This window comes from Drosophila mauritiana, chromosome 2L, assembly GCF_004382145.1.
Source record: "Drosophila mauritiana strain mau12 chromosome 2L, ASM438214v1, whole genome shotgun sequence".
In the NCBI taxonomy this organism is placed as follows: Eukaryota; Metazoa; Arthropoda; class Insecta; order Diptera; family Drosophilidae; genus Drosophila; species Drosophila mauritiana.
This window is the reverse complement of record NC_046667.1, coordinates 9,234,907-9,260,773: the sequence shown is the minus strand read 5'-3', so window position 1 is coordinate 9,260,773 and position 25,867 is coordinate 9,234,907. Positions and strand designations below refer to the sequence as shown.

The 25,867-nt window shown below is 40.6% G+C and overlaps 2 protein-coding genes across 3 annotated transcripts; one reads left to right on the top strand and one right to left on the bottom strand.

The window, feature by feature from the left end:
* Positions 1 to 257: 257 nt before the first annotated feature.
* LOC117136190 (protein numb) lies at positions 258 to 25,624 on the bottom strand. Of its 2 annotated transcripts, none has more exons than XM_033297063.1 (4): positions 25,220 to 25,624; positions 16,402 to 16,431; positions 2,776 to 3,024; positions 258 to 2,618 (listed from the first exon to the last, which is right to left on the bottom strand). In XM_033297063.1, exons 3-4 carry the CDS (start codon positions 2,980 to 2,982, stop codon positions 1,278 to 1,280), a joined length of 1,548 nt encoding a protein of 515 aa, XP_033152954.1. In that variant the 5' UTR covers positions 2,983 to 3,024; positions 16,402 to 16,431; positions 25,220 to 25,624; the 3' UTR covers positions 258 to 1,277. The 2 variants fall into 2 exon arrangements, with proteins under 2 accessions (XP_033152954.1, XP_033152870.1); XM_033296979.1 differs by lacking the exons at positions 16,402 to 16,431; positions 25,220 to 25,624 and adding exons at positions 3,167 to 3,488; positions 13,162 to 13,713.
* Positions 22,384 to 23,302, top strand: LOC117136304. Its single transcript, XM_033297191.1, has 4 exons — positions 22,384 to 22,558; positions 22,617 to 22,772; positions 22,848 to 23,015; positions 23,084 to 23,302. The coding sequence occupies exons 1-4, from the start codon at positions 22,496 to 22,498 to the stop codon at positions 23,237 to 23,239; spliced, it is 543 nt and encodes a 180-aa protein (XP_033153082.1). The 5' UTR covers positions 22,384 to 22,495; the 3' UTR covers positions 23,240 to 23,302.
* Positions 25,625 to 25,867: the final 243 nt, after the last annotated feature.

The window sequence follows — 25,867 nt, the reverse complement described above, 5'->3', positions numbered from 1 at the left end:
TAGGTTTGAGGGAAGTCGATCTGTTGATTTACATAGTTACGCTTTGTGTAAATACTGATGAGTGCGATTCACTTGACTGCTAATTCTTCTTAGGAACAATGACTGGATTTGTTTTCTAGTTGATACTATCTAGGGTTTAAATAATCAACCTATAAACATTAGGTAACAATTGGTGCATTGGTTACGTGATTTTGTATTCCTTCAAAATATATTTGGATGTGTCAAAAAATATTCCGCAAAAATAAAACAAATACATGTCAGAAGCGCACAAATCGAATGTATTTCTGTTTGCCGAATTCGGCTTCGTCTTTTATAATATATGGTATATGTTTCTATATAACTTTATTTATTTCAATATTTCTATATCGTCTTAGTTGCATTGCGTTTAGCTGCTTGATTTTTATGTTTAAATAACTTGAAGTTTTTTACGTTTCCATTTTGTTTATTTTTAAATTATATTTATAATTTAAGTATAATACATTTTGTACAGATTTAAAAATTAAGTTAAATAATAAAAGATTTGATATAAAAACGGTGTACCGCACACTGACACTGATATAATAATAATCGGCTCTATGACATAGAGCTTCCTACATATCAACATACATATTCATACATAATCATTATTCTTAGTGGGATCAATCAACAAGTAGTGGAAGGGCATTACCAAAGTATAATACAAAGTTTGCATTTAAGCTTAGAGGGTGCCATTTGTATTTGTTTTGTTGTTTGCTTTATGGTGGACTTTCGTGGGTAACTTGGTAGCTTGGTCAATTGTTGAGTGACTAAGGGATCTTCCCCAGTATCAGTCTAGTCATTAGAAACGGTCTTTTAGTATGGGAAGAATGATCGAAGTATTACTCAAGTCTTTTAAAAATTACATGTCGTAGAACTTTAATTCCTAGTGTCATACTCAAAACCGCTTATAAGACTGATATTCGGTATAAGATCTCTTACGATCTGATGATCTATTTTACTCGAAGCAATTTAAGGTTTGGCCTAGTGCTAAGCGCCATTGATGGATTTATTTACTGTACTTGATGCGTTTTGCGTGTGAGTAACTGTAGTTTATGTTTTCTATATGCATAATTCAACATTAGTTATGTTTGCGTTAAGTATCTCTGATAACCTCCATCCGATCCAGCCATCCAGCCATCCATCTATCCATTTTTGTTCGATTCTCTATTTGGCCCGATCCTGCCCCTGAACTTTAAACTAAGTTACGTTTTTTTCAAGCGAACCACACTTTGTCCCCCTGGTGACCCCGGATTCGCTGCCTAGAGCTGCACCTGGAATGACTGCGCCGGCGCCTTGGGCGGTGAGATGAACGGATTGGTGCTGTGCCTGGCCAGAGGCGAGCGCGCAGTGCTCGGTATCGGCAAGTCTGGCGACAATTGCTTGGCCGCTGCCACATTTGCCACCCACTCGGCGTCGAATGGATCGTCTGGGCCACCGCCTCCAACTGCAGCGCCAGTGCCAGTGGCCAGTGTCTGAGCTCGGCCAACATTGGCCAAATAAGTGGGCCGCTTCGGTGCTGCCGGAGACGTACTGCGCACCACATGACCCAGCCACTGCTCAGCATTGGGCAGTTCCGTCGAGGTTTCGATGCTCTGCTCCGACCGCGAGGGCGACTGCGAATGGAGCGTCTGATATGTGGGCGTGGTGCTGGCCACTCGAGGCGTCACTTGTGCTGTTGGAGGGGCATATGAGTGTACATGTTGCACCTGCTTCTCAGCGGCAATGATGTTCTGATTAATGCTCCGATTGTTGTTGAAGTTTAGATCCTCGCCGGCGGCCAATAGGGCGTCTGTCTGGGTCAAGAGCGAGAGGCCCTGGCTGAGCTCCTGACACAGTTGGCTCACAGAATCGGCGGCTACAGCGGCAGCTGACGACGGATCCGCTCCAGCAGACTTGGCCGGCGAGACCTCGGCAATGGGCGAAACACTTCGCAGTGGCGTCTGCAGTGGATTGCCAGCGGCGGCGGCCAGGAAGGCCCTCTGACGATCGGCATTGGACGGAAGATCGTTGATGCGCAGTGACATCTGGCGCTTGAACGGCGACTGACTGCCAATCGTGCTCAAACGGAACGAACTCTGACGCTCCAGCATGTTGGGCGTGGCATGGGGCCGTTCGATGGCGAAGGGATTGAAAGGCTTGACGGTGGCCGCCGGAGGACCCGGCATTGCTGATCCCGGCCCATCTGCGCTCCGCTCATTTGTGCCCACTGTGGCCATTGCCAGACGCTCCGTCAACGTCTGCTGACGGAAGGATCCGGTCCGCGTGAAGGTCGAGTTCTTCGTGTCGAAGGTCATCGTTACGCCGCACTCCTTGTCGCGTCGCTGCTTTCGCTCCAGACAAACGGCAAAAGCACAGCCCACGGCATGGGATAATCGCTCGCCGGAGTCCTTGCACGCCAGAAAGCCGTGGCACATCCAGCGACGAGTGGTTCCATCCCGGCATATGTAGCTGAAGCCGCGTTCGTGATTGCGATCCGGTGCACAGAAGCTGACCTTCTCGATGGTCTGGTCCACTATCAGGCCCTTGGTCTCGTCGTCCACCACTCGCAAGCCGTCACCGCTGACATGAAGTAATCCGCGGACAGGACGACGACGGGATTGCTAAATATCAAAAAACAAGCAATTAGTTATTGGCTAGATGAAGGATAACGAAGGACTCGAAGACATAAAAGATAAGTAACTAACATAATATGTATTAAATATTATTTCTATGGTCAGTTCTTCATCTTGTTATGCCTCAAGTCCATCCTTAACTTACCCTCAAGACCTTGAGTGCCTCCTCGCAGACCTGCATGCCGCGCGATTCGAAGACCTCGACACATCCCAGATACTTAACGGAGAAGGAGCAGGTGGCCGATCGCACGGCCTCCTCGTCCGCCTGCCACTGATGCGGCTTCGAGGATTCGGGAACGCGATCCTTGCGACGCCTAAAGGAATCACGAAAGGAGCGGCGCAGACGATCCATTTTCTTCGGCGATTTCTTGCTAAACCGGAAGGAAGCGGATTTCTATGGGATAAGGATACATTATCAGTCATTAGTTATGTAACATATTAAACGATAGAGAGAGAGATCGAAACAAGTGCGGTTTGTTGCAGTTCAACCCTCTGTGGAACTGGGGATCGTATCTAAGTGGAGTTCAAAAACCTACCCCATTTTTAACATCACCGAATTTTCCGCGTGTGAAGCCGCGCTCGAGTGGTTCGTGCGTGTGTGACGAGGAGTTTCCCATGCCTGCTCGCTAGCCCTCTCGCTCGCACTCGCTGTTTTCGCTGCACTCGTTCGGGGCGTGAGTAAATTGTCGTGAATAACCGTTACAAGCTGCCAACGGACAGCGTTGCCAGATGTCAGCGGAAATCGTGTATTGTATTTCGGTTTATTGATCCGTTTATTGGCTCGTTGGGCTGCGCAAATTTATTTATTCATTGAATTTGAGTAACTGCTTTTGATTAAATTAAATTGATGGGCGCGATCTGGAAAATGTGTAGAGAGTGTGTTGGTGTTATAGTTTCTTGTGGGGGGTACGCAGCGTTATCAGTGCTGACGTCTCCAATATGCATGATTCACACCCCTCCTTATCGCAATCGACACATGAAGGCACTTTGGTTTATCGGCTTTTCGGGTTTTCGATTCAACGCCCCCTCGATATTGTCATTGAGTCGAGATCAAGAGTGCCCTCGAATAGTACATAATTTTTATTTTCCCCCCACCAACAACTGCGATCCATTAAGAGCTTTTTTCGCGACCACGTACAGATAATGCCAGCCAACCTCCACGGCTTGGCCCGAACTAGAATTGAAGTCGGGAGGAGCAATTAATGCCAACGGCCTCCAATCGCTTATCGCAACGTGTGGGCGGCTGTGGGCGGTGGGCGTGGCCAGTCGAGTGTCTCACGTAATTGTTTACACACATATTTAATTTTTCATATTTCTTTTCTTTTTTTTTTTTTTTTTTGCTGACTTTTAGAATTTATTTGCTTTGACTTCGCCCGAGGCTTTTGTTTTCCCAGCGCTGCGGTGACACGGGTTGACATTTTTGTGACTTTATCACATGCCTCGTATTGCGGTAAACTGTTGATAAACTAAGCGTCTGCAATTATCGCAAAATCATAACAAAACTGTGTATATTTTGCTTTGCTTTTCACAAGAAATAGTGCGTCCGACTGGAGGAATATCAAAAATGTAAATTTTACGAGCAATATTTATGGTTGTCTAGCTGCGATATTTTCTTTTTTAATAAACGCTTTGAAGTGGGCGCTTGATAAGACCACACAAATAACGTTACCCAACGTATTTTTCTTAACTCTTTAAATTATTATCTAATATTTGTGTGAACTAAATAAGGGTATAATCTGTACGCTGTCCACATTTCGTTTGCATATTTAGATCTCTGAGAACCCAAAGGCCAGAGTCGTCATATAAAATGGATTCAACCGCAGTTCCTACCCACCACAGCATTTTCCCAATGGTTTTCCACGTTTCAGCCAGACATCTCACGTTCTTCGACCATTAGCCTGGTCATGTTAATTGACCAACTTGCACAGTGTCAGGTTACTCAGGCTAATTGGGCTTATTTGTCCAACTTATTTGTGATTCGACGATTGTCGAGTGATAAAATGTGAGCAGAACATTTAAAGTTCAATTCGGAATTCCGTTGCAACTTGACTTTCTTCTTGGCCACTTAAGCCGTTAACGGTATATGTTACGAAACCAGTTTGAACATTTGATTTACTCGCGAAGGCCAGAAGTTCGGTTCTTGGTTACTTGGTGACCACGCCGCCACCATGATCCCACAATTTGTAGCTTTGCTTGGGCTTTTGGTTTTCCGGCTTCATTAGAAGACTTTTGAAGAAGGGCGTTGACTTTTCCGCTGGGATGCTGTTTGACTGCATTTTTCCCATCGACGCTAATCGAATTGTGAACACAAAAAGCATCTAAACATTTTTTAAAGTGGGTCAGAGGCTTGTAAGAAAATATGATGGTGTGGTGGGTAGAAGAAAATGATTTACAAATGCTCTTGGCATTTGGCTTAAAAGTTCTCAGAGCACTCACCAAAAGGGCAACCCAATAACAATAAAACTGAATAAATTCATTGGCCAGAAGGCGACATTATGGCTGCTGAACTGAAGGACATTTGCTTGAATTTGTTTTCATAAAATTTCTAGGGGCGCGGGCTCAAATTGGCAATGGTAAATATTCTTAAAATGGAAAGAAAAAAAAATTGACCTATAAATTTCGTCATTTCTCTCAAACAAACCACTTTAAAATCCCATAAAAGCCGAAGTAAACTTGACCGAAAGTTTAGTATCTATGATTCATGAAATGCGTAAGCTATCTTATGGAAAGATGGGCAGAAAACGACAAAAATAAAATCCAAATCACGCACTAAAAGTAAACATGATTTCAGAAATGACAACAATTGACTGGCTATAGCATTTTGTACAAGGGTTTGGACACCGGGGTGTGGGGCACCATCCGGAAAGGGTTCATTCAACCAATAATCGAGGCACGAAACAGGTTCCAGACGTAAAATCTGTGTACGTGTTTGCCAGAGAATCAGATCCGACTGCAGTTTGCTTTGATAAAAATGAAAAAATAATATAAAGTATGGGGAGATATTTGTTCGTTATCAATGTTTGCCCGATACGAACATATTTATTTTCTCTTTGTGATATGGTAATTAATATGGTGAACTAGACGGGGTATTTTCCATGGCTACAGTAAACAATTATTATTCGCGGAATAGAAGTAAATTCGGACGAATGGAGTTAAGGAATAATAACTCCATTGAAACGTAACTGACTTTAGTTGGTGAATAATTATACCCGGCACAAGTTAACTTTTGTCTGCCACTTCGTTGACCTTTGACCATTCTTCAGGGTTGTGCCTGCGACACCCAGCGTAATTAATTCATTAAACTCTTTCTTTCATGATAGCCATGCCCCGTGGACCGCAGCTAGCATTGTAAATCATTCGCCACATGGCTGACTGTCTTTATTAACTTGGTGACGAAATGCCGCGCTAGAACATGGCGATTTTTTCCAGTTTGTTTTTAATTTAGCATTAAACAATTAACCCTGGCATGACAAAACCAGCGCAGTCAATGACACTTTTGTATATCGGTGAATATATGAACATTTGTATGCTCGCAGCCCATATAGTAATTTGTATTGCATAACCGCAATCAAGCCTCGATCTAGAGTGGGAACATGTCAAATGAAATTCAATTTTACTCTGCCCTCAAAAGGGCATCGACACTTGTTGCATTTCGCTCACAGTGCCAATGACTTTTCCAACAGTCTAGCCTCCTTCTGGGGCATGTGTGACACCTCGGAAATCCTTTTGCAAAAGTTTAGTCCTTTCAGGCAACTGGACAACCCATTTTCCATCATCGACAGTGCCATCCATGTGATGCCCAAATGCAAGCTTAACTTGCATTCATCACAGTTATGGATTGTCCTTTCAGGATATGGCTGATGGCACTCGGATGTCTGATGGCATTCAACTTTCTGCGGAGGGAATAAATCGAAATGCAGGCAAGATACATACGTGCGGCAATTAAAATGATAATTGGATTTTTTAGTTCTGTACAAAGTAAAGTGGAGTAAAGTTACGGTGAAGTTTTTTTTAATCAAAACTATCCACATTTTAAAGTGCAGCTTTCTTTAAGTAATCATTTTAAGTTTTCCCACTAATTATCCTCACTTTTAGGTATTCCATTCAATGGTTTCCCTTAGTTGAGAACGTCAGTGTTAAAACTAACATTGTGAAATGCGTTTTGAAAATTTCACACGCCGAAGTGATGGTCAGAAAAGGATACACGTTTAATGGCTTCCCTTCTTTCTTTTTTTTTTTTTTGCTAGTACTCGATATAAAATTATAATTATTCCCGCCATACGCTTCTGTCTGTCTGCAGTCCTTCCTTTTTTTTTTGTTTGGCTTGGCTAGGGGTCTTATCAACCACCATCGAGTTCCTCTGCCCCTTGGTCCTCCATCCGCATCCTCGTCCTTCGAGGGTTGCCCTCAACTGCAGGAATTTATAATTTTTAATGCTCTTCCTTGTGTCGGTGGTCGTGGGAACTCTTCGTTTTTTTTTTTTTTTGTGAAATAAATTTGAAATATATCAGACAGCGTTTTGTGTGAATATTTAAAGGAGAAATTAAGCGTTGTATGTATGTGTGCGCTTTTGAATTTTACATTTTTTATGGATCTGAACGATAATGACTTCAATTAGCCACCACAATAAGGTGCAATGAGGCATGACTCCAAGGATTTTGTGACCGGAAATTGAGTATCAATTTTGCCCAGGGAGATTTCAAAAGGATTATTTGTGAATATTTATGTTTTGTCGTTCGTGATTAACGATGGCTTGTTTATAAATGGAATATATTGGATAATCACAAACATTCTATTTTAAATACTTCAAATATCAAAATCCATATTTATTTTCCCAGTTTGAACACCAAACACTGAACTTTGGCCAGCAATAAAATTTGTCGCATCTAAGCCCATAAATTGCAGGTTAGCCCCCACGGAGTCATATAAGTTAATTCCAATGAGCTTTTCTAAATAGTATCTGTAGCCCCCAGCAAGCAGCTCGGGAGAAAAGTGGATAGCCAAACATCTGGGCAACCTAAAAAGTTCACCGTATAATAAATCTTCAGAGAAAACAGCTAGCATTGCTTTTTTGCCTGGTTTGTTTGGTTACTTTAAAGGAAGTGCGCAAAGAATTCGCAGCCAAAAAGCCGCAAAAGGTTTAACGCAAATAATGAGACACATCAACAAAAGATCGCACAGCATCTGGCCAAAACTTGTGGAATCTTAAGGGAAGCATGCGATTTTTTATCCCCGGTGACGCAATTTAGCTGTTCAAACTCAGCAACGTCTTCTCATACATAAATCCAAAAACAATGACAATGGGTATATATAGAAGCCAAGAAAGGGTAAGAAATATTTAGCTAGGATAAAGGAGTTTCTTGAACGCCGTGGGATTTCGCATGAAGGATTCTTCGATATTGAGAATCCTGGATCGCCGCTAGCTTGGGTTACTTTACGCACGGATGCAAAGGTATTTCACACGCTGACCCAAATGCACCCCTAAAACGTTAAAGCACTAGAAGATTGGGGGGAGGGAATTCCTATGCACCCATGTCCTATGCAGGCAAGGCTGGGTTCTAATTGCACAGGGGTTCCTGTCATTGAGCGAAATACTATAGGGTATGCTGCGCATAATTATTAGCTGTCAATTGGGCGTTGATCTGACCATTATGTGTCTACCATGCCTGGTTCTATATGGGAATTATCGAAAACTTGGCGGGGGGTGTGGGAAAAGGTAAGTGTGAGAAAAAAAAGGTGACTAGGGATGCTGGCAAGATGCAAATATTAGGAAAAATGCGACTGTCTGGTAAAAAGTAACAACAAAAATCATAATATTATTGTTTATAAGGCAGGAACACAGAAATGCATCGCAAAAAGTGCATTTACAAGTTTATACTTATCAGAGTATAAAATGGGAAATGGATACACCACATCCTTTAACAAAACAAACTCCAATACGAGTATATTTCCAGCACAAAAACACTTGAGAGAAACCTCAAAAACCCGACGAACGGAAGTAGAAATGCAGGCACACAAGAAATGAAAATAAAAACAATAGGCACGCCTGCGAGCTATACACATGTGACTATGTGGAGTGGAGGTAGCCATATACCATCCATATACCTTATAAGAAGTGTTCTGTCCTGGCGAACACGAGACATGCAAGCGGGTCACAATTCGAAAGACTACGAAATGGTTTGCATCTGTCGTTTGAATGCAGCCCCTGCCAGCAGTTGTTGTTCGTCTTTCTGTCTCTTTCTTTCCTTTTACCAGGATCCTGCCATATGCTCGTTGCACGTGGCGAAGGATACTCGAAGGATTCTCTGGTTAAGTGGGTAATCGGACTCGCGCACATGCCGCCGTCTGTTCTCAACATAGTGACTTCGATTTGCCACGATTTCCGATTTTCCAGGTAGACAGACTCTTTTGGTTCGTGTCCCAACAGGACGATCGAAGATCCTTGTTATCCTTTGTTTGTTCGCCAGCCGGCAGATGCGACGGTAATTACATACGATTTCAGCCACTTTTATGAGCGTACGATTTTTTCTGCGAACCACGCTTACAAACTTTGTTTACACTCATTATGCAAATAAATATTTCGATGACTCAACTCGCTGTTTCAAAGTTAACCGAATTTTTCGGGGAACCTGTTTCTGAGCCGTGCGGCACGTTAAAGCCATTAAAATATGCAATTCAACGAAGACAAGACCAAAGGTGAAAAAAACAGAGAAATTTCCAACAACCAATCATTCATCCAAAGCACATTTACCATTACGCATTCATAACTCATAAAGCGAGGGAAAACCGGAGAGGAAAATCACTGGGGAATACTAAGAACTAATTTAATATGCACAAGAATGTATAATGCGTTAAAAACAAATTCCTAAGACAACTTCCACACCAAAGCTTATTTGAATTTATTCAATCCTTATACTGAATTTGTAATGACCCTGGAAACTTGATACAAATGCCAGAAAAATATTAGATTACAAACAAGATTTTTAAAGTCACTACTTTAGTTTCCTAAGCATTTATCCAAATGTTGATCTACAGCAAAGCTCGTGTAATCAAAGTACACAAGATGTAATATTTTTCTTTCCCAGACAGAGGCAAACGAAAAAAACTGGCTAAAGAGCTCTTTTATCTGACAGTTTTAAAATGGGAAAGGGATTTTTCAAAATGTGACTTTGCGATAAGCGAAAAAACAGGAGAATTTGTTTGCTTACAAGTTTTGTGGAAAGTTACGTGACATCACCAGCAACTATGTTTAGATAACTGCTAAGTTTAGACGATTATCCAACCGATTTATGGCGGTAAAGGTCGTCGCGGAGGCAACGTGGTCCAAAATCCGAGGCGATGGAAAGTCAGCCAAGCCTGACGATTTTCCAAACGGTTGTCTCCCGCTATTTTCCAGTGGCATTCTCTGCTCTGATTGTCATAGTTGGTCGTCAAATCAATTTTATGGCGCACAAAAGTGTAACCACGTTAGTTTTCTCTGTTCCCATTGTCAACGCTCTTCAACGTTGACGCCAGGCAAATAGAGAGCACACGAAACAGCTGTTGGCCAATTGGTTTAGAAATTTCCGGGTGCCAGCGCCCAAAAGTAGGCAGTGCAAACACCCAATGAAAATAATCGATAGGAAACTAAACAAACAACCCACATACTTGCCAAAAGAAGCCATCCTAGTGTTTTGTGGGGGCACAGTAATACTGGCGCAATTAGTCCCCTATTTGCCTAATAAGCCAGGCGAACGAACAGGTGTGCCACGGTATTTGGAAACTTACTAGAATTTGGCGTTGGTAAATAAACGTTCTATTTCGATAGAATTTTATATGAGAGCTAAAGTAATTACATTTACGTATACAAAGAATGACTTGTAAGTATGCAAAATAGCATTAACAATTGTTTGGAATTAGTGAAGTGGGACAATCCGAAAATAACTAAGTGTTCATATATGTAGTTATGTATATTCCTTTTCAAATACTACTTGAACTGTTTAATAACTTATTCCGCTAATAAAGCTGACAAGCCGTTTTCTTCATAAGTAAAATTAGCTGAATTTTTTATGAATATATTCATAGCAAATCTGACAAACTCTTTAGTTTCTATATAAGATTAATCCTTTATCAGAGCTAAACCAACTGACAGACCGGAAATTGAACTGGCTCATTAAAGGCAATAAAAAAGGAGCTAGGAACGGAAATTCCCGCAATCATACCCAAGCATGCCCTTTGACATTCTTAAGGCTCTGCGGTTTTGGGCCAACTTAGCCCAGCCAAGGCCAAGTTATTACCAAGTTGGCGTGTCGACTTAGTCGGGCCTTCGAGAGGCGAGAAAACTTCTTGGCATTAATGCGAAATGTTTGCTTTACGGCTAGTTAGCTATTGGCAGGCAAGGAAAATGTCAAGAATAAACAAAAAGTTACAAACTCTCTAATACCCTTTAAGGTTCATAATTGCAAGTGGTTTTTATAAAAGAAAGAAATACAGCTAAAGGAATCCCCGTGTCTTCCCTTCCGATTTAATAGCGATATTTTCTATTAAAATCAGCCTGTTAATCGCCGCAGCATTTAAGTATCAACTTAATGACAAAACGTTTACATGCATAATTATCCAATTTTTTGCATTTTTAATTTCCTGCCTTAGATGCAGAATGCCAGGTGCCCCATGCCCGCTTTGTCCCGTCTCCAGAGCCAAGTTAATGGCCCAGAAGTTGAAGTTCTAGCTGGCAGCCATGACTTGGAGTTAGACTTGGTCTTGGACTTGTTCCCGTGTTCTTGACTTGTCCAACGTCTCTCTTTGTTGGCAGTTGGCTGGCTGAATGGCTCGATGGCTGGCTGCTGCTGTTGTTAATCATCGGCGTTGCAGCATAAAAATAGAAAGGAAATTCCATGAAATTAAAGTTTTATGCAGCCACAGTCGAGGCAGCGATCAAGTTGAAGTTGAAGTTGAGGTCTAACTCATCGACTGAGTGTTGAACTTGCAGACCGATGGGTTGCAGCTCGAGGATGGGGAGCTGGAGCTTGGAGCTCGGAGCTGAGAGCTCGGTCTTAGCCAAACGTTTAGCGAAAGCCGCGTCTCGAAGAATGCAGTCGACTTGGCATAATCGAAAGGCATGTGAGAAAAGTTGGAGTCGGCTGGCTGGCAGCCAGCCACCAAACCGGTTCCATTCGACGCGGCTCCTCCATCCCAGAGTTGGCTTAACTCAAGTCCAACTGCACCCAGGTAGCATTATGTTCTTACTTTTTTCCTCGGCTTGTTACCAGTTTCTTTTTTTTTCGTTTGTGTTTCTGGCTTTTCTTGGAATGTTTCTGAATGGTTTTTGCTGAAGCTTTTTGCCTGAAGTTTTTATGAACTGCTGAGATTTATAATCTGGCCAGGCTGAGAGGCCTTGCTACCAAAAAAAAAAAAAAAAGTGCAGCATAAATCAGGGAGCCCTTTGGTGGAACCTCAAGATCTTGAAGAACATTCCGAGTAAATCAAGTTGAACAGCATAATTATGCAAAGCAAAAGTATCCCATAGTTTGTGGCTGCAAAAAACTCTCTTCTGGCGAAAGCCGGGGCCAAGTTGGCATTTAATTACACTGTAATTATAATATATTTTCACCCACTCTCAGTTGGTTCCGTTCTCAGCCGCCCCAAACCAATTCATTACTCATTTCAATGGGAAATTTTCCCCATTTTCCATTTTGCCTTTGCCACTTTTCTTTTTTTTTCCGTTTTGTTTGTTATCGTAGTAATTTATGCAGTTGACAGTCAAATAATTTGGCACACAGTATACATTAAAATAAATTAACTTTACAAAAGTGCTGGGAAAACGTTTGTGGTAAGAATATGCGCATGCTTCGGCAGAAAGTCATTGGATTTTAAACTGAAGTGTGGGACTATATTTGAAATAGATAAAATAGACCTTATATACGATCGATTTGAAAAGTTTTAGTCATGCCAAATGATTCATCTTCGGAAACGTGAGAGACTGGAGACCAGTAGAATCCAGTCAATCGTAACTTTTTAGATACATATCTATGTGCGTTCATGTGATCCAGCCAAAAGCAGCTAATTGCTAATTGTGTTTATATATTTCCTTTGTTAACCTAACCCCCTCGCAATTGCTATGTTCAAGTGCAAACTGCAAAGATTTATTGAGTTTTTAGCTGGGTAATTCATTCTAAATTACTGGCATCGCTATAAACTTAATGGAAATACACCCCCTGATTGTTAAAATTAATGCCCCGAAACGTATTTTGAATACTTTAGCTCATGGCGAAGAAAAGTCTAGTATAGTGTTTCATAGTTTGAACAGCTGTTTTTAGTTTTCTACACCAATGCATATTGAAGACGTCAAAAACTGGAATTGTTACAAAAATGCATATTATGTTTTCACAAATGTCAAAGCAGCAACAACTAGCGTAAAGCTGCACAAGAATTACATATATGCAAATCTGATTTTGCACAACAAAAAACTCGTTTTGACTTGGCTTTAAATCCGAAGCTCAAGTCAAGCTCAACTTTGGCTGTTGTTACTGGTTTTTTGGGTTTAAGCATTTACCATTTATATATCGGGATCGGTTTGTATTTGAGTTGCTTTTTTTTTGGTATATCCCAAAGCCGAGTTTTGTTGTCAGTCTGTTTTTGTTTTGGTCACATTCGTATGTATAATTAATAAATAAATCCGGTTCGGGCCTTATATAATTTTCTTGCTCATTCAGTGGATTTTTGCCAACGTTTCGGTTTTAACTATTTATTAATTCCAAGAACACCTCGCACAGCACACAACACACGGAATGTGGGGAAAATCGCGAAAAACCGAAATAACGACAACGCGACACCGATTAAAACGATCCCCGTGTTAAGAGCCCGGTAAATGGATGGCTGGGATCGGCTTGGCCCAAAAGGCCTGGACTACTTAGGTGTTAACTTTCTTACTATGACCCCCCCGGAAATTGGAAATAGGTTACACTATCCCTACGCGGACATTTGGACAACCGACGACGACAGTGGGCCAAAGGCGAATGGAAGCGGAGGGAAAACGGAACGCGTTTGTCCGGCAAGCGGTAAGCGGTTAGCTCGATGCGGCGGCTCAAATTGCTCTACTGTACTGGCTGACTCTGTCCGCACGCTCGACGCTGTTTGAGTCGAGAGGAAAGAGTGCGAGCGTGCAAAGAGCGGAAGAGAGCGACAGCTGTTACAGGGTGTTTCTGTCAGTGTGTGTGTGCACTGAGAAAAGTCTTTGGCTCTTTCTTTTCAACTAAATGTGGTGTTATGTATTGTTAAGAACACTTTGGGGGAAGAGTGATCTTACCTATTTCATAGGGATTTTGAATTATAATTTTAATATAACCTACTATCCCATTATTATTAATTTAGTTTTTAATTTTATTTATTATTTTAAAAGTAATTTTTTCCAGTGCACCAGTACGTTTGTGGATTTGCTCAGTTCCATTGTGTTTATTTACTACCAACGACGACTTCGTTCTGCTTCTTCCATCTCACCTCCGCTCTGCTGTGTTTGTATTTGTTGTGATAATGATAAAACTGCGACGCGTTTCTGCAGCTTGTAGGTTTTCAAGAGTGGGAGTGAGACAGCTGAAGTTGAGCGAGCGAGAGAGGCGTTTAAGGTATCTCGGCCAGGTATAATCTCAGATGCGCTGCATTTAGTGATCGCGATTTGCTGACCGTGGCTTAAAAGATTTGCGGTCGGGACAAGTTGAAAAAGTTCTGGGAAAACACGAGCTCAATTTTATTATTTAACTCTGGGAATTTCCCAAACCGGTCAGTGCTAAGATAATTACAAAGCCGGGTAGTTCAAAAAGGACCTTTAATTGTTTTGTAATATCTCTGGCTCTCAGATTTATCCTTAACCCATATGTGTTGGATTTAAAGTTCGGAAATGTGTTTAGGCGTATTCCTTTAACAGAAAGTAAGCGCTTGAATTCTTGGAAAATTGGTAACATAAATTACTAATTTTGCACAGGTGTAAAAATTACAAATAGTAAGGATGATGTCTTTAAAAAGATGCGCAATGAACATTAATAATCCCGAAAAAGAGACTGTATCTTATATTTTCAATTTAAACATATGGATTTCAAAACATATTTCTTGTCTTCGAAATCAGGATTTCAGATACCCCATTGAAGTGATAGAAGGGCATTCAAAACCAGTTGGTTTCGTTGGTTCTGCAGCTGCCAGTTTTTTTCACATGGAGTATGAAGAGCGAGTGGTTTGAATGGAAATGATTATGGCACTCAAGAGAGTCATCAAAGAGAGTTACCAAAGACTTAGCTATTAACAAAATGCAAGAGATGGCCAGGTGGTTATGAAATCCCAACGGACATACAAAACAAATGAAAAGAATAAAAACTGATTAACTGAACAATAATCAAGGCTCGGTAATCAATGTATTGAACTTATCGATTTGAATTAGTTGCCCAACCTAAATTCCGTGACAACAATGGCAAAATGATCGATCGAAATGCGAGAGCGGAAACCGTAGAACAAAAGAGCGTGCGATGCAAGGTCGTTCGCTCTTTAAGAGAAACTGCTGCGCTAAGAAAAACATAGATAACTCCGAAAGATAAATTCCCAAATGTGCGCGTGAGACAGTCATACAAATAGATAATAAGAGAGTTTTCAGCAATTAAACGTGCGAAAAATTGCAATGCAGCAGCGACTTTAATCCAGGTAGCCCATAAAATCAGGTAGTAAAAAGAATGGTATCAAGACTATTGGGAGCAAACCATTGCTACCTACACATGGCACCCAATCTCGCCGACATTATCGCAATTTAAATGCAGAAAAAACAAAGTGCTGCAACTGATGTATAAAGCAGACTTACACTGAGAAAAGAGATTATTATTATTATTTTTATATTTCCTAGAGATATACACAAGTTACAATAAAATTTTCGAACTTTTTCGAGTTTGGGAAAAATCTCTCAAAAGTTGAATATTATTTTCCAAATTAACCAAAATATGTTATTAATTGATTTACTTAAAACACAAGAAGATGTTAGTAATATAAAGCTTGCCGCCATTACATTAAAATTACAGAAAATAATGCCATTTTTCCGTGTGTTAAATGTGTTAAAGCCATTACAGCCATTACTCGACACTTTTAGATAAACCATAATGAAAACAGCTAGCACTGAATGGGGAGACCCCGGATCCCAGACAAACCCACCCACCCACCTCCCATCGCAGAATGAACCGACAAAAGATAATGCCAGACAATGGGGGATAGGGAAAAGGGAAGAAGAAGCGGCATGGGGAAATAGGGAAATGGCCATAAGCTGAGAAATCAATGTCAGTCAATGGGGCTGCGGGGCAGACAAAAGCCACATGTGCAACCTAATCAAAATTTCAATCAAAATGCGCAAAATGCCGCAATGAAAGGCTCACAAATGGCAACAAATAGTTTGGCATGAGTAATCCAAACCAATACAATTCCCCCGAATTGAACCCAATCTGGTCTGTAATTGCGATTAAGAAGCCAATTACTCATACAAATTGCTGGGTCAATTGTTAAGGATTTCCATTTTGCAGACAAGAAGATTAACAAATCAATTGTTGGGCAATAATTGAAATCATTTTGCGACAATTCGAACGGGGGTGATGAATAATCGATTATACCAATGTTTTGATAATCCAGATTGAATATATATTAACTCTGATGATTTAATACCATTTTGTTTTGTATAGCTGTTTCAGGAAAAATTGTTAAAAATATATTACAGAAAATAAAACTTGTTTCGTTCTCTCTCTCGTTTTATTAAATATTTTAAATTGCTTACCTTGTATTAGTTTAAGCTGCCTTGAAAAAGCTGAAATGAAAACAAGATTCTTTATTATAAATACAGTATTAAAACAGTTATTAAAGTTATTATTAAAGCTGCTGTTTCCGTTACAAAATTTAAAAAATGCTATTAATCTGGCAATGCTTGAACTCAAGTCTCTCTTAAAAGAAACTTAAGAGCCTGCTTACAACCAAGTACACACATGTGTACATTCACACTTGGGCACTCAGCTGACAATGTCAGTGACGTTTATAAAAAGTTCCCACGGTCATTAGGGTCATGATAGCTGCAACATATTTAGTCTCGTGTTCGCAATTTGTTTTTAATTTAAAACTGCATGTATGTGTTTGGCCAAGTAAATGTTAGCATGTGTGCTTTTAGCCTAGGGCTTATGTTCGTTTCTTGAGTACGTTCTTGAGACGTCGCCGAGCTGAGCCGCAAACTTGAGTGGCTCGAGGGCTTAAAAGCTTTGTCGGGCAGGTGAAAGAGCTTTTTGAATGCTAAGCTCGGCTTGCGGTTGAATGAACTGAAGCTTAAAGTGATTTAAAGTTATTGCACTGAGAACAAAAAGTATACGATCACAAGGCAATATTAATAATAAATAATATTAAATATTAATAATAAAAACCCCATTGTTTTAGGTCATCATCAAATCCGTTTAATAATAACCCTAATAACTAATAACCCTACTTATTTATCTTATGGATAATTTATTTGCTTTGGCGAACTTTCTAACCAATGTTATTTTAAGCCGATAAAAAGTGGTTTACTTTGGCTGATTGCATCTCCCCGTTCTTTATCAATTTCGTCTCCCACAGGGCCACATTGTAGGGGTCCTTAATTTTCCAGGGGTTGACAGCTAACCGAGTCCTAAAAAAATTAAACTCACAAATTTCACGCCCAACCAATTAGCCTAGGGTTGCTCACGCCCTCTCAACCACCCCCTTTTCAACTATATTTCCGCCCACTTTCCCCTGGCGATGCGAACTGAATTTTCAAGTGTCCCTGGGACAAGGTTGCAGATGCAATTAAAAAGCATTTAACGGATTAGAGGCAATAAAGAGAGGATTGCAATAAAAATATAGAATAAATACCAGCATTAGAGGACACCGAAACCTTGAAGGGGTGAGCAGCACCGTGTGAACCAAACACCATTTTATTGGAATTTAATTTAATAATAGTGCACAGCCAGTTGGAAATGCCAATGAAAATATTTCATACTAAGTCCGGTGCGAATAAATTCCGAGCACTTTTCTCGGCTATTCCCATGGCTGCTAATTAATTTTCCGATTCTGTTGAAGACCTCAGGTATTTCTATGTATATAAAGTCATTAAGATTTGTGTTTCAAGACCCATTTAGCTTAATGCCTTGTGGAAAATATTAAGCAAGCTGACTTTCGCCCATTTGGTCGAAAGTGAAATGACGTTCCATGTCCCTATTGGCCATAACTATAAATATATCAATTGTGGCTCAGCTCTCGCTTAGCCATTACGCATCCAATTTGTTGGCGCATCATCAACTTCATGGCTTCGTCTTCAGATTCCCCCACCCCCCTCCACCCATTGCCACACAAATGGCACCTAAAGTGTGTGTAATGCAATTCCATTTTACAGCATTTCTTCATCAGAAGATACTCCTCCGTTTCTTTTTTTTTCTTCTACTCTTTCTTCTCTGCAAATGGACGGAGTCATGCGCCGGCAATTTGGAACGATTCCAGTGGACTCCGGGCTGCCATGTCTGGTGTCCAATTGTCCTCCCTGCTCCATTCGCGGCTCAGAGCTCACTGGATGCAGATGCAGTTGCAGTTGCATATGGAGATCCAGATGCAGACACAGAATGCTGACGATGACCGCGGACACCAATTGGAACGTGCCCGTTTAGTTTTCCTCAGCACGGTTTCAGATGCTAAAATTGCATTAATGCAATTCGTTTTTTTTCTGGTTTGCAGAACGTCCGTTTTCCCCCTCGTGACGTCCGTTTTTATTTGGGGAAAAGGGGCTAAAAGTGCCAGTCGAATGTCAAATTGTGTGTATTTTCAGACGGAAGACTTGAATTCTGGGAAACTGTTTAAAGTGATGCTGTTTAACTCGGAAAAATTAGAGAAAGTGTCTAGTTAATCTGAAGCATGCCATTTGTAAGTTTTAAGTTGCTAATAGCAAGTTAGTAATGGTACTTTGTTTAGTTCTTTCTTTTCTTGCATTTCCTGTTTTGACGTTTAATTGCTATTAAAGATAATCGGCTTATCACCTTATTCCAGTTAAGGAACGCAACGTGTATCCGCAACAGTTATACAACGGATGGTGCTAAATTTCGATCCCCCGCAAGTCAATCAATAAGGCAAATGGCATGGCATCCAAGTCGGGCCGCCACCTCAAGGCGTGGCACTTCTGTTGATTGGTGTTCCCTGTTTTCGTGGGGCATGCCACAAGATTAATGAGGAACATTGAAACGCCTAAACTTGTTTTAGACCACGCCGAAATCGACACCCCCGCAAAAGTGCCAGCGACAGCAAACATATAGTATAGTATAGTATATATAGTAGTAGTTGTGCAATTGCGCTAGTCCGCCATCTAGCTGGCGACCATAAACCAAAGGCCGTCGGGCACTTAATGAGGCGCAGTCCTCCTCGTTCTGAAAGCCATAGCTTCTATCTTCTACTGTCTGGTGGATTTTCCTCCGCGTTTTCCATCCGACAATCGACCACGCCAAAGACGTTTCCTTGGCCAACGCAAATATCAACATAGTACATTCATTTGTTGTTGCTTGCTTTTGGTTGGTATTATTGCTTTTATTATTGTTGGCTCTGTGCGGTTTTGGCTTTTTCAATTGCACTTGAGGTGCTTCTCATCCTCTTCGTCATCATCAGCTAGCACACACACACCTTGAAGGTGGGAAAACAATAATAATAAGACTAAGCATAATAAAAGCCGGATGTCCATTAAAGTTCTTCTCTGCAGAACTGCTGAAACTCAATATTTTTTCTTATTGCCTGTGGGTTGATTGTGTTCTGTATCTGTATCCGTACATATATGTATACCCTTGGGTGTGTGGGTGTTTTAAATTTGCTGCCTCTCATCTCTGGAATTGCTTTTTCGGGATTGAACTGCTCACCAAACGGAGCAGGAATTAAATTCAGCTCAAGGACTGCAGGTAACGAATAAGGTGGAATTGATTGAAATTGATTGCCTGGATAAAGTTCGGAAAAGTTTTGTAAGTGCTGAAGAAATCAAAAGATATATAACTTGTTGGCTGTGGTAAGTATTTTTTTTTTGATTTGTGGTTAAAATCTTTGAGTTATTGAGGCAGGCAAAAGGTTTTTAATGTTATTTTAAGAAACACATATTTTAGAAATTTCAATTTTACAATAGGAAAAATACCTTTGGCTTGAAACGAAGCAACCCTATTTAACCAAAATGAGTCAAGGTACAGATATTTGTTCGCACGCCCACGATATGAGATTTCTGAGAATTCCCACGGGAACTTTGGGCAGAACACGCGCCATGTCCTGATTCGCAAGCCACCGTCAACTTCTCTACTCTCCTTCCTTTCTCCAGAGAAAAAGCTGTTCTCAGCATATACACTTGTAGCTGGGACATAAAGACACAAGCGCCTGGCGCGGCAACGCTTAAGGATAATGTGCCGCACGCTCGAGGCGGCCTACAAATTCAAAAGGGAGTGTCCTTGTTAACCCAACAGTCCAGTCCAGTTCTGATAAGGCACGGGAAAATCGGCGAGGGTGCGCCGGAAATCATGCAAAAACGTGCCGAGCACGAGCCACTGAGGAAAATGAAGGAAAACTTTCCAAGTTACTGGCAATTCGTGCCTGCCGTTGACAGTTCCGCCATCTAATTGCTGCGGCTTGCTTTCGTTTTCGGGCCTCGATGCGAGCCAACAACCCCATCAATCTGTCCAAGCCGCCGCTAACTGACATATTAATTGCTCATAAAGCATAAGCAGTCACCACCAAAAATGTAATCCCCCCTGATTGGACGCCGGGGGTTGCTCGAGATATTGTGCAAAACATGCAAATTTTCCAGGCTGGGAACGAACCCATAAAGATAGCCACATGAACTGCCTTTTGACCTAAGCCCATCGCGGCTCAAGTGTCTGTGGCATTATCCTTGCCCGCCAGACAGTTGCCTTAACGCTTCGCTGCCTCTTTGGCAGCGAAAGGATGACGGTCGAGGATGTGAGTGCTCCTGCTAAATTGCTCATTAGCTGGATCACGAACTGGAGATGTGGTGAAACAGGAGAGGAAGTTCAGTTCGAGTTTCTACGATCCAGGAAGGACGTGGGAAGTGTTCTGCCTTGGCCAGCAATCCTTTGAGGTAGGTCAGGTGTTAAGGTTTTCGATTGCCGCTTATAATGTGAAAACTGAGAACATTTAGTACAAAAACATTTCAAAAGGGTAGTAACATTTTATGTATGTTTATGTATATTAATTTTAATTTTAATCTTAATTGTATTTCATGCAATTTATCTTGAGCATCCCCACCTACAAGCCAAGTGGTGGAGCAGCCATCAGCAGCTCTTTGCTGCTTTAATTGGTAAATTGTTCAGCTGATATCACAATTTAATTATCACACATTAATTGCCCGGCGAACGAAACTGCACCCAGGCACTTCGCCGTCGCCGGTAGATGTAATGGACGAAGAGCCATCTGGGAACTGCCTACAATCGAATTAAAGTTAATTTTTCATGCTCTACTAAAAGTTATGCACACTTGGCGTTTGTCACCGACGGTATATGTGTATATACATATATGTTGGGGGTGTATCCGTGGTTGATATTTTGTTGGATGAAAGGAAGGGCTGTGGACGCGATTTACGGGTGGAGCACATCCACTCTTTAAGTGGGATGTCAGTCGATGCCGCGAGGCTGTCGTGCTTGGTTGCTCATTTATGACCATGGAGCACTGAAGGAACGCATACGTATCTGCAAGATACTCGTACTCGTTCTCGGCACGCACACAGAATGCAATTGCGGGACGGATCGGAATGGAATGGAGTGGAGTGGAGTGGAGTAGAATAGTGTGGAGTGGAGTGGAATCGGAAGTTGTGGATTCAAGGCTCCGGGTAGCAGCTTTAAGTCACCTTCTGGTCGTTTGATGCTTCAGTGAGCTGCGACTGCAGTCGCTACCCATTTCCTCCGCTCACGGGGATTGCAGTTCATCGTGCTCCATGCAACTGGGTTACCTTTTCACTGGGACAGGGCACTGATTTTATTTGGTTCTGTACTCTGAACATGGTTAAGGAAGGGTCACTCCGGTCATGCTTGGGGAGCAGTTAATTAGTGTTAGGCTAACTTTAAGTTTCCGCTTTAAAAAGTTAATGCAACATGCATTTCGGTCACTTAGTTCTGGGAAGTTTTATATTCCAGTTAAAAAAAATACAATACAAATTAAGTATTAACATATTGCATTTACATTTCCACTGTGATTACTGTGATATTATTCAACTTCATCTGGTTAACCATAACATTTGCATATCGATCCGATAGCCAATCGTATTATGCTCCACTATCCTTGGCTGACATTTGCCATTACATCAGGCCTTTCTGCATTACGAATGACATATGACATTTGGATAGCGTCGCATCTGTAATATCTATGCACGTAATGCGCGCGCTGCGAATGTATCTTTGTATCTCGCAGATGCCATTACATTTACGAGCATGCCGCATGACAAAGAAGCTTTTTCCTGTCTGCCTGTCCTTCGTCGTCAAAATCTTGATAAATTTGTAGACAAACAGTTTTAAGCTAGAAGCAAAATATGGTTCTTTGCATTTTAATCTCTGACCAAAAGAACTTTTTGTGGCAATGATAAGTGATGGTAGGAAAAAATATAAGACGAAGTCATATAATGTTTTTATATATTTTAATATTTTTCGGCGTTGTTTACCAATTAAATTAAATTACGCACGTTATTAGCCCTAATGTAAGCACTCTCTCTCTCTTTGCTATATAGTTATAATTATAATTCCATTAAAACGAAATATTTCTGATCGATCAACTTTGAAATCCAATTTTGTGAACCATACATTTTGCCCGTGGCTAATAGATTTCAGTTCGTCAGAGGCTATCGATATAACATGATGTGCAAAAAGCTAACTTTATTATGTTCTTTACTGGTGCTTATGTTAATAGTAAAAGAGGTAAGTAACTAATATATATATATAAAGAAATAACACATTTCAAACCCGAATATTATAGATAACACCCCGAGTGGAGTTTACGAACTTGAAGTGTAGGTCAGTGAACAAAGAAATTGCGGAATTTACGCAATGCACTCTGAAATCGATAAATCGAACATATAAATATATTTCGGGAAGGGTAACCCTGTATAAACTGCCAATTACCAAAGCACGGGTAAATATCACATATTTGTAAAACCTTTTCCGACTACTATATATGTATACTATATACTATATGATAACATTTCAGGTCAACTTTGGATTGTACAAAAGGTTTAATGGTTACAGGCCATTTCTATACAATCAAACCATAGATGCTTGCCATTTTTTCAAACATCAAAAGGCAAATCCCGTAGCAAAGTATTTCTTTGACATGATTAAGGAGTTTTCCAACTTAAACCACTCCTGTCCATATAATGTATGTATATTTAAATGGTTTATGGTTATATCTATATTCATAAAATTCACATTTCTGCCCCTCATTAGAGCGATATTATTGTGGAAAAACTTACCACCGATACGGTTAATCACCATGTTACGAAAATTCTCCCTTACCCGGAAGGTGATTACATGTTAGAGACTCATTGGATGCTAAATGATATTTTTTGCGGAGTAATTCAAGTGTATCTAACTCTGTTCTAAATTATAAGTTACACTAATAGGCTGTCACTATTATTCATGATTTCAAATTTAGTACTCGCCAAATAAAATAACATCTGCCACCATTTATTAACATAATTTTATTATCAAATCAGATAGATAAGCACATCAACACACGAGTAAGTTATATTGCTGGATTGATTATTATCAGTAGATAATGGACATTATTTAATTAAATTTGATAAGAAAATTATTCGGAAATAAAATAATTTCCCACTAATGATAGCGTTTTATTTATTAATGCATACAATTGCGACTGAGTTAACCAATTCATCAACATTTTGCCCGTTAAGTTTCTTAATATCCTCACTGCCTCAAATAAAGTCATGAAAAATGATTGATCCTATCCCAATCAAATTGCAGTTGCCTCTGAAAGGCTAAAAGCAAATAATTTGTTATGCGACAAAATTGCCATCTTAAATTATATTTGACATTTGGTAATAAATGTTGATTGCGCTTGTTTTTTCTTATTCAATTGCTTCATACACTTAATTGCCTGATCTTCACTTCACACTTTTTTGGGTGCCATTTAGTCATCCAGTGTTAATTATATTTTTTTATTACAAATTCCAGTTTGCAGCTTCAATTAACAGATTTCTTTTCATCGGTATTTTTGGTGTATATTTGCAAAGTTCTAATTTATACGCTTTTTCATGGTTCAATCAACATTTTCGAGTGCAAGTCATTGGCCATGCTTTATCTGTATTAATAAATATGTATGAACATATATAAGTATGTTTATATTTATATGAGCTAAGGTCGTTGTATTTGCGAAAGGCTTTTCGAAAGTAACCAATGCCAAAATGAACATAAACCAAGTAACTGAAAGGAGCTTTACTGTTACCAACAGAAATTGCCGACAGCGTGGTTTAAGGGGTCTTAATACAAATTATTATGATTAATCATCGCTCACAAATACAGGCAAGTGACTAAGGTACACAGATACGTTTTGGTTTCCACGCCCTCGGGTTAAAGATACTAAAAAAAAAGTTAGATTTTCGAGCATTTGCTTTGTTCTTTTCCAGACGAAATATAACGCTTCAGGGAAATGAACATGTTTTTTTCTGCTGATTCAAATTCGAAGCGTGGGCATATCCAAATTTGGCAAATAAACTCGCTTCTCTGAAGTCATAACTTCAATAATTTATTAACGAACGGGGCTAATGCGTTAAAATCAGTGTTCGAAAGCGTATGTATTTGTTGGTTTGGCGATCAAAACAAGTCGGAACTGCAATCGGGGTCAAAGGATGCAAAAAAGAACGATGAAACTGAAACGCGTGCCAGTAATGAAAAAACAAATAATGCAAGAACAATAAACACAAGAAATCCCAATAATGCTAGCGTCGCAATTCCAACAGACATAAACATCAAGAAGGAAAATCAAAAGAATTAGGAACAAGGTTGTTAAATACCCTTACACTTAAATACAAATTATATAACTGATTGTTATCAGACATATTGCAGTATTATATTGTGCATATTCGATCTCTTGAGATCGACTCCCACTTCCACCCGTAAGAATATGAGAGTGTCTCCAATCCCACGGGTCTTCGCAAATGGTCGGCCTTATGTGCACTGGGATAGGGTATCAGATCGCGACCATATGGCGTTTGGGTCGCGTTGCCTTGGCAATGTGACAAAATGCAAATGCGGTTGCTCGGCTAACGGTAAGCTGCAGGAAAACAGTTTCAGTTCTTGATTAAGTACACACACAACCATACCAATCACGCACACACGTTCACGTGCAGGAACAAAATCGCAGAATAATATATAAAAAAAGAGCGCCAGAAACGGAGCTCCCCGAAAGAAAATCGATAATTTGGTGTTTTGAGGTCTGTTTTTTATAGTGACCCACCAAAAAATTGGAGCAGCGCTTATTTCAGCTTTCGTAGTATTAAGTAAGTATATATCGTATGTATGCATGTATGTTCAACGTGTGTGTAATGTATTATTCGAACTCACCAGCGATGATTTAATTGTCAAGGTATGAAGTTGGGTTGAAGCTTTTTCCACAAAACTCCGCAAGCTTAAAGCAATTTAAAAATATATTTTTGTTGTTGCCGAAAATAAAGCGGAGAAAAACAAACAAAGCGAGAAACTCCGTTTCGTCGGACTGATTACACAACGCACCAAACTTTACAGTGTGATGTTGGAGACTTTTGTTTTGTTTCTTTTTATTTTTTTGTGAGTAGGCCGAATCCAGCAGGTTTTAATTACAGTGTTTCAGGGCCGCAAAGCTTCTCATGTTTCTGGGCCAGCACAATTCATAATTTTCCGTACAACTCGCATTGGAGTTTCGGCCAAATTAATTGGCACCAAACAAATGGCCCACGACGCACACACACACGCAAACACACAACCTCGCGTGCACGCACACACACGACCGTCGAGAAAAGAGCGCGCAGAGCGACTGACAGCGACTGAGCTGGAAAGCGAACTGAAAACCAAACGAACCAAACCGAAACGCCAACGGCTTGGAGCACAAGCTCCTCAAAGGCGCGAGCGAGCTGGGGAGATAGGGAGAGAGAGAGAGCACAGATTCACCCTTTATAACGGTACATTTCAAGACATGCGATTGACAGTTCGCCAGCCTGCATCCCTGACATGGCG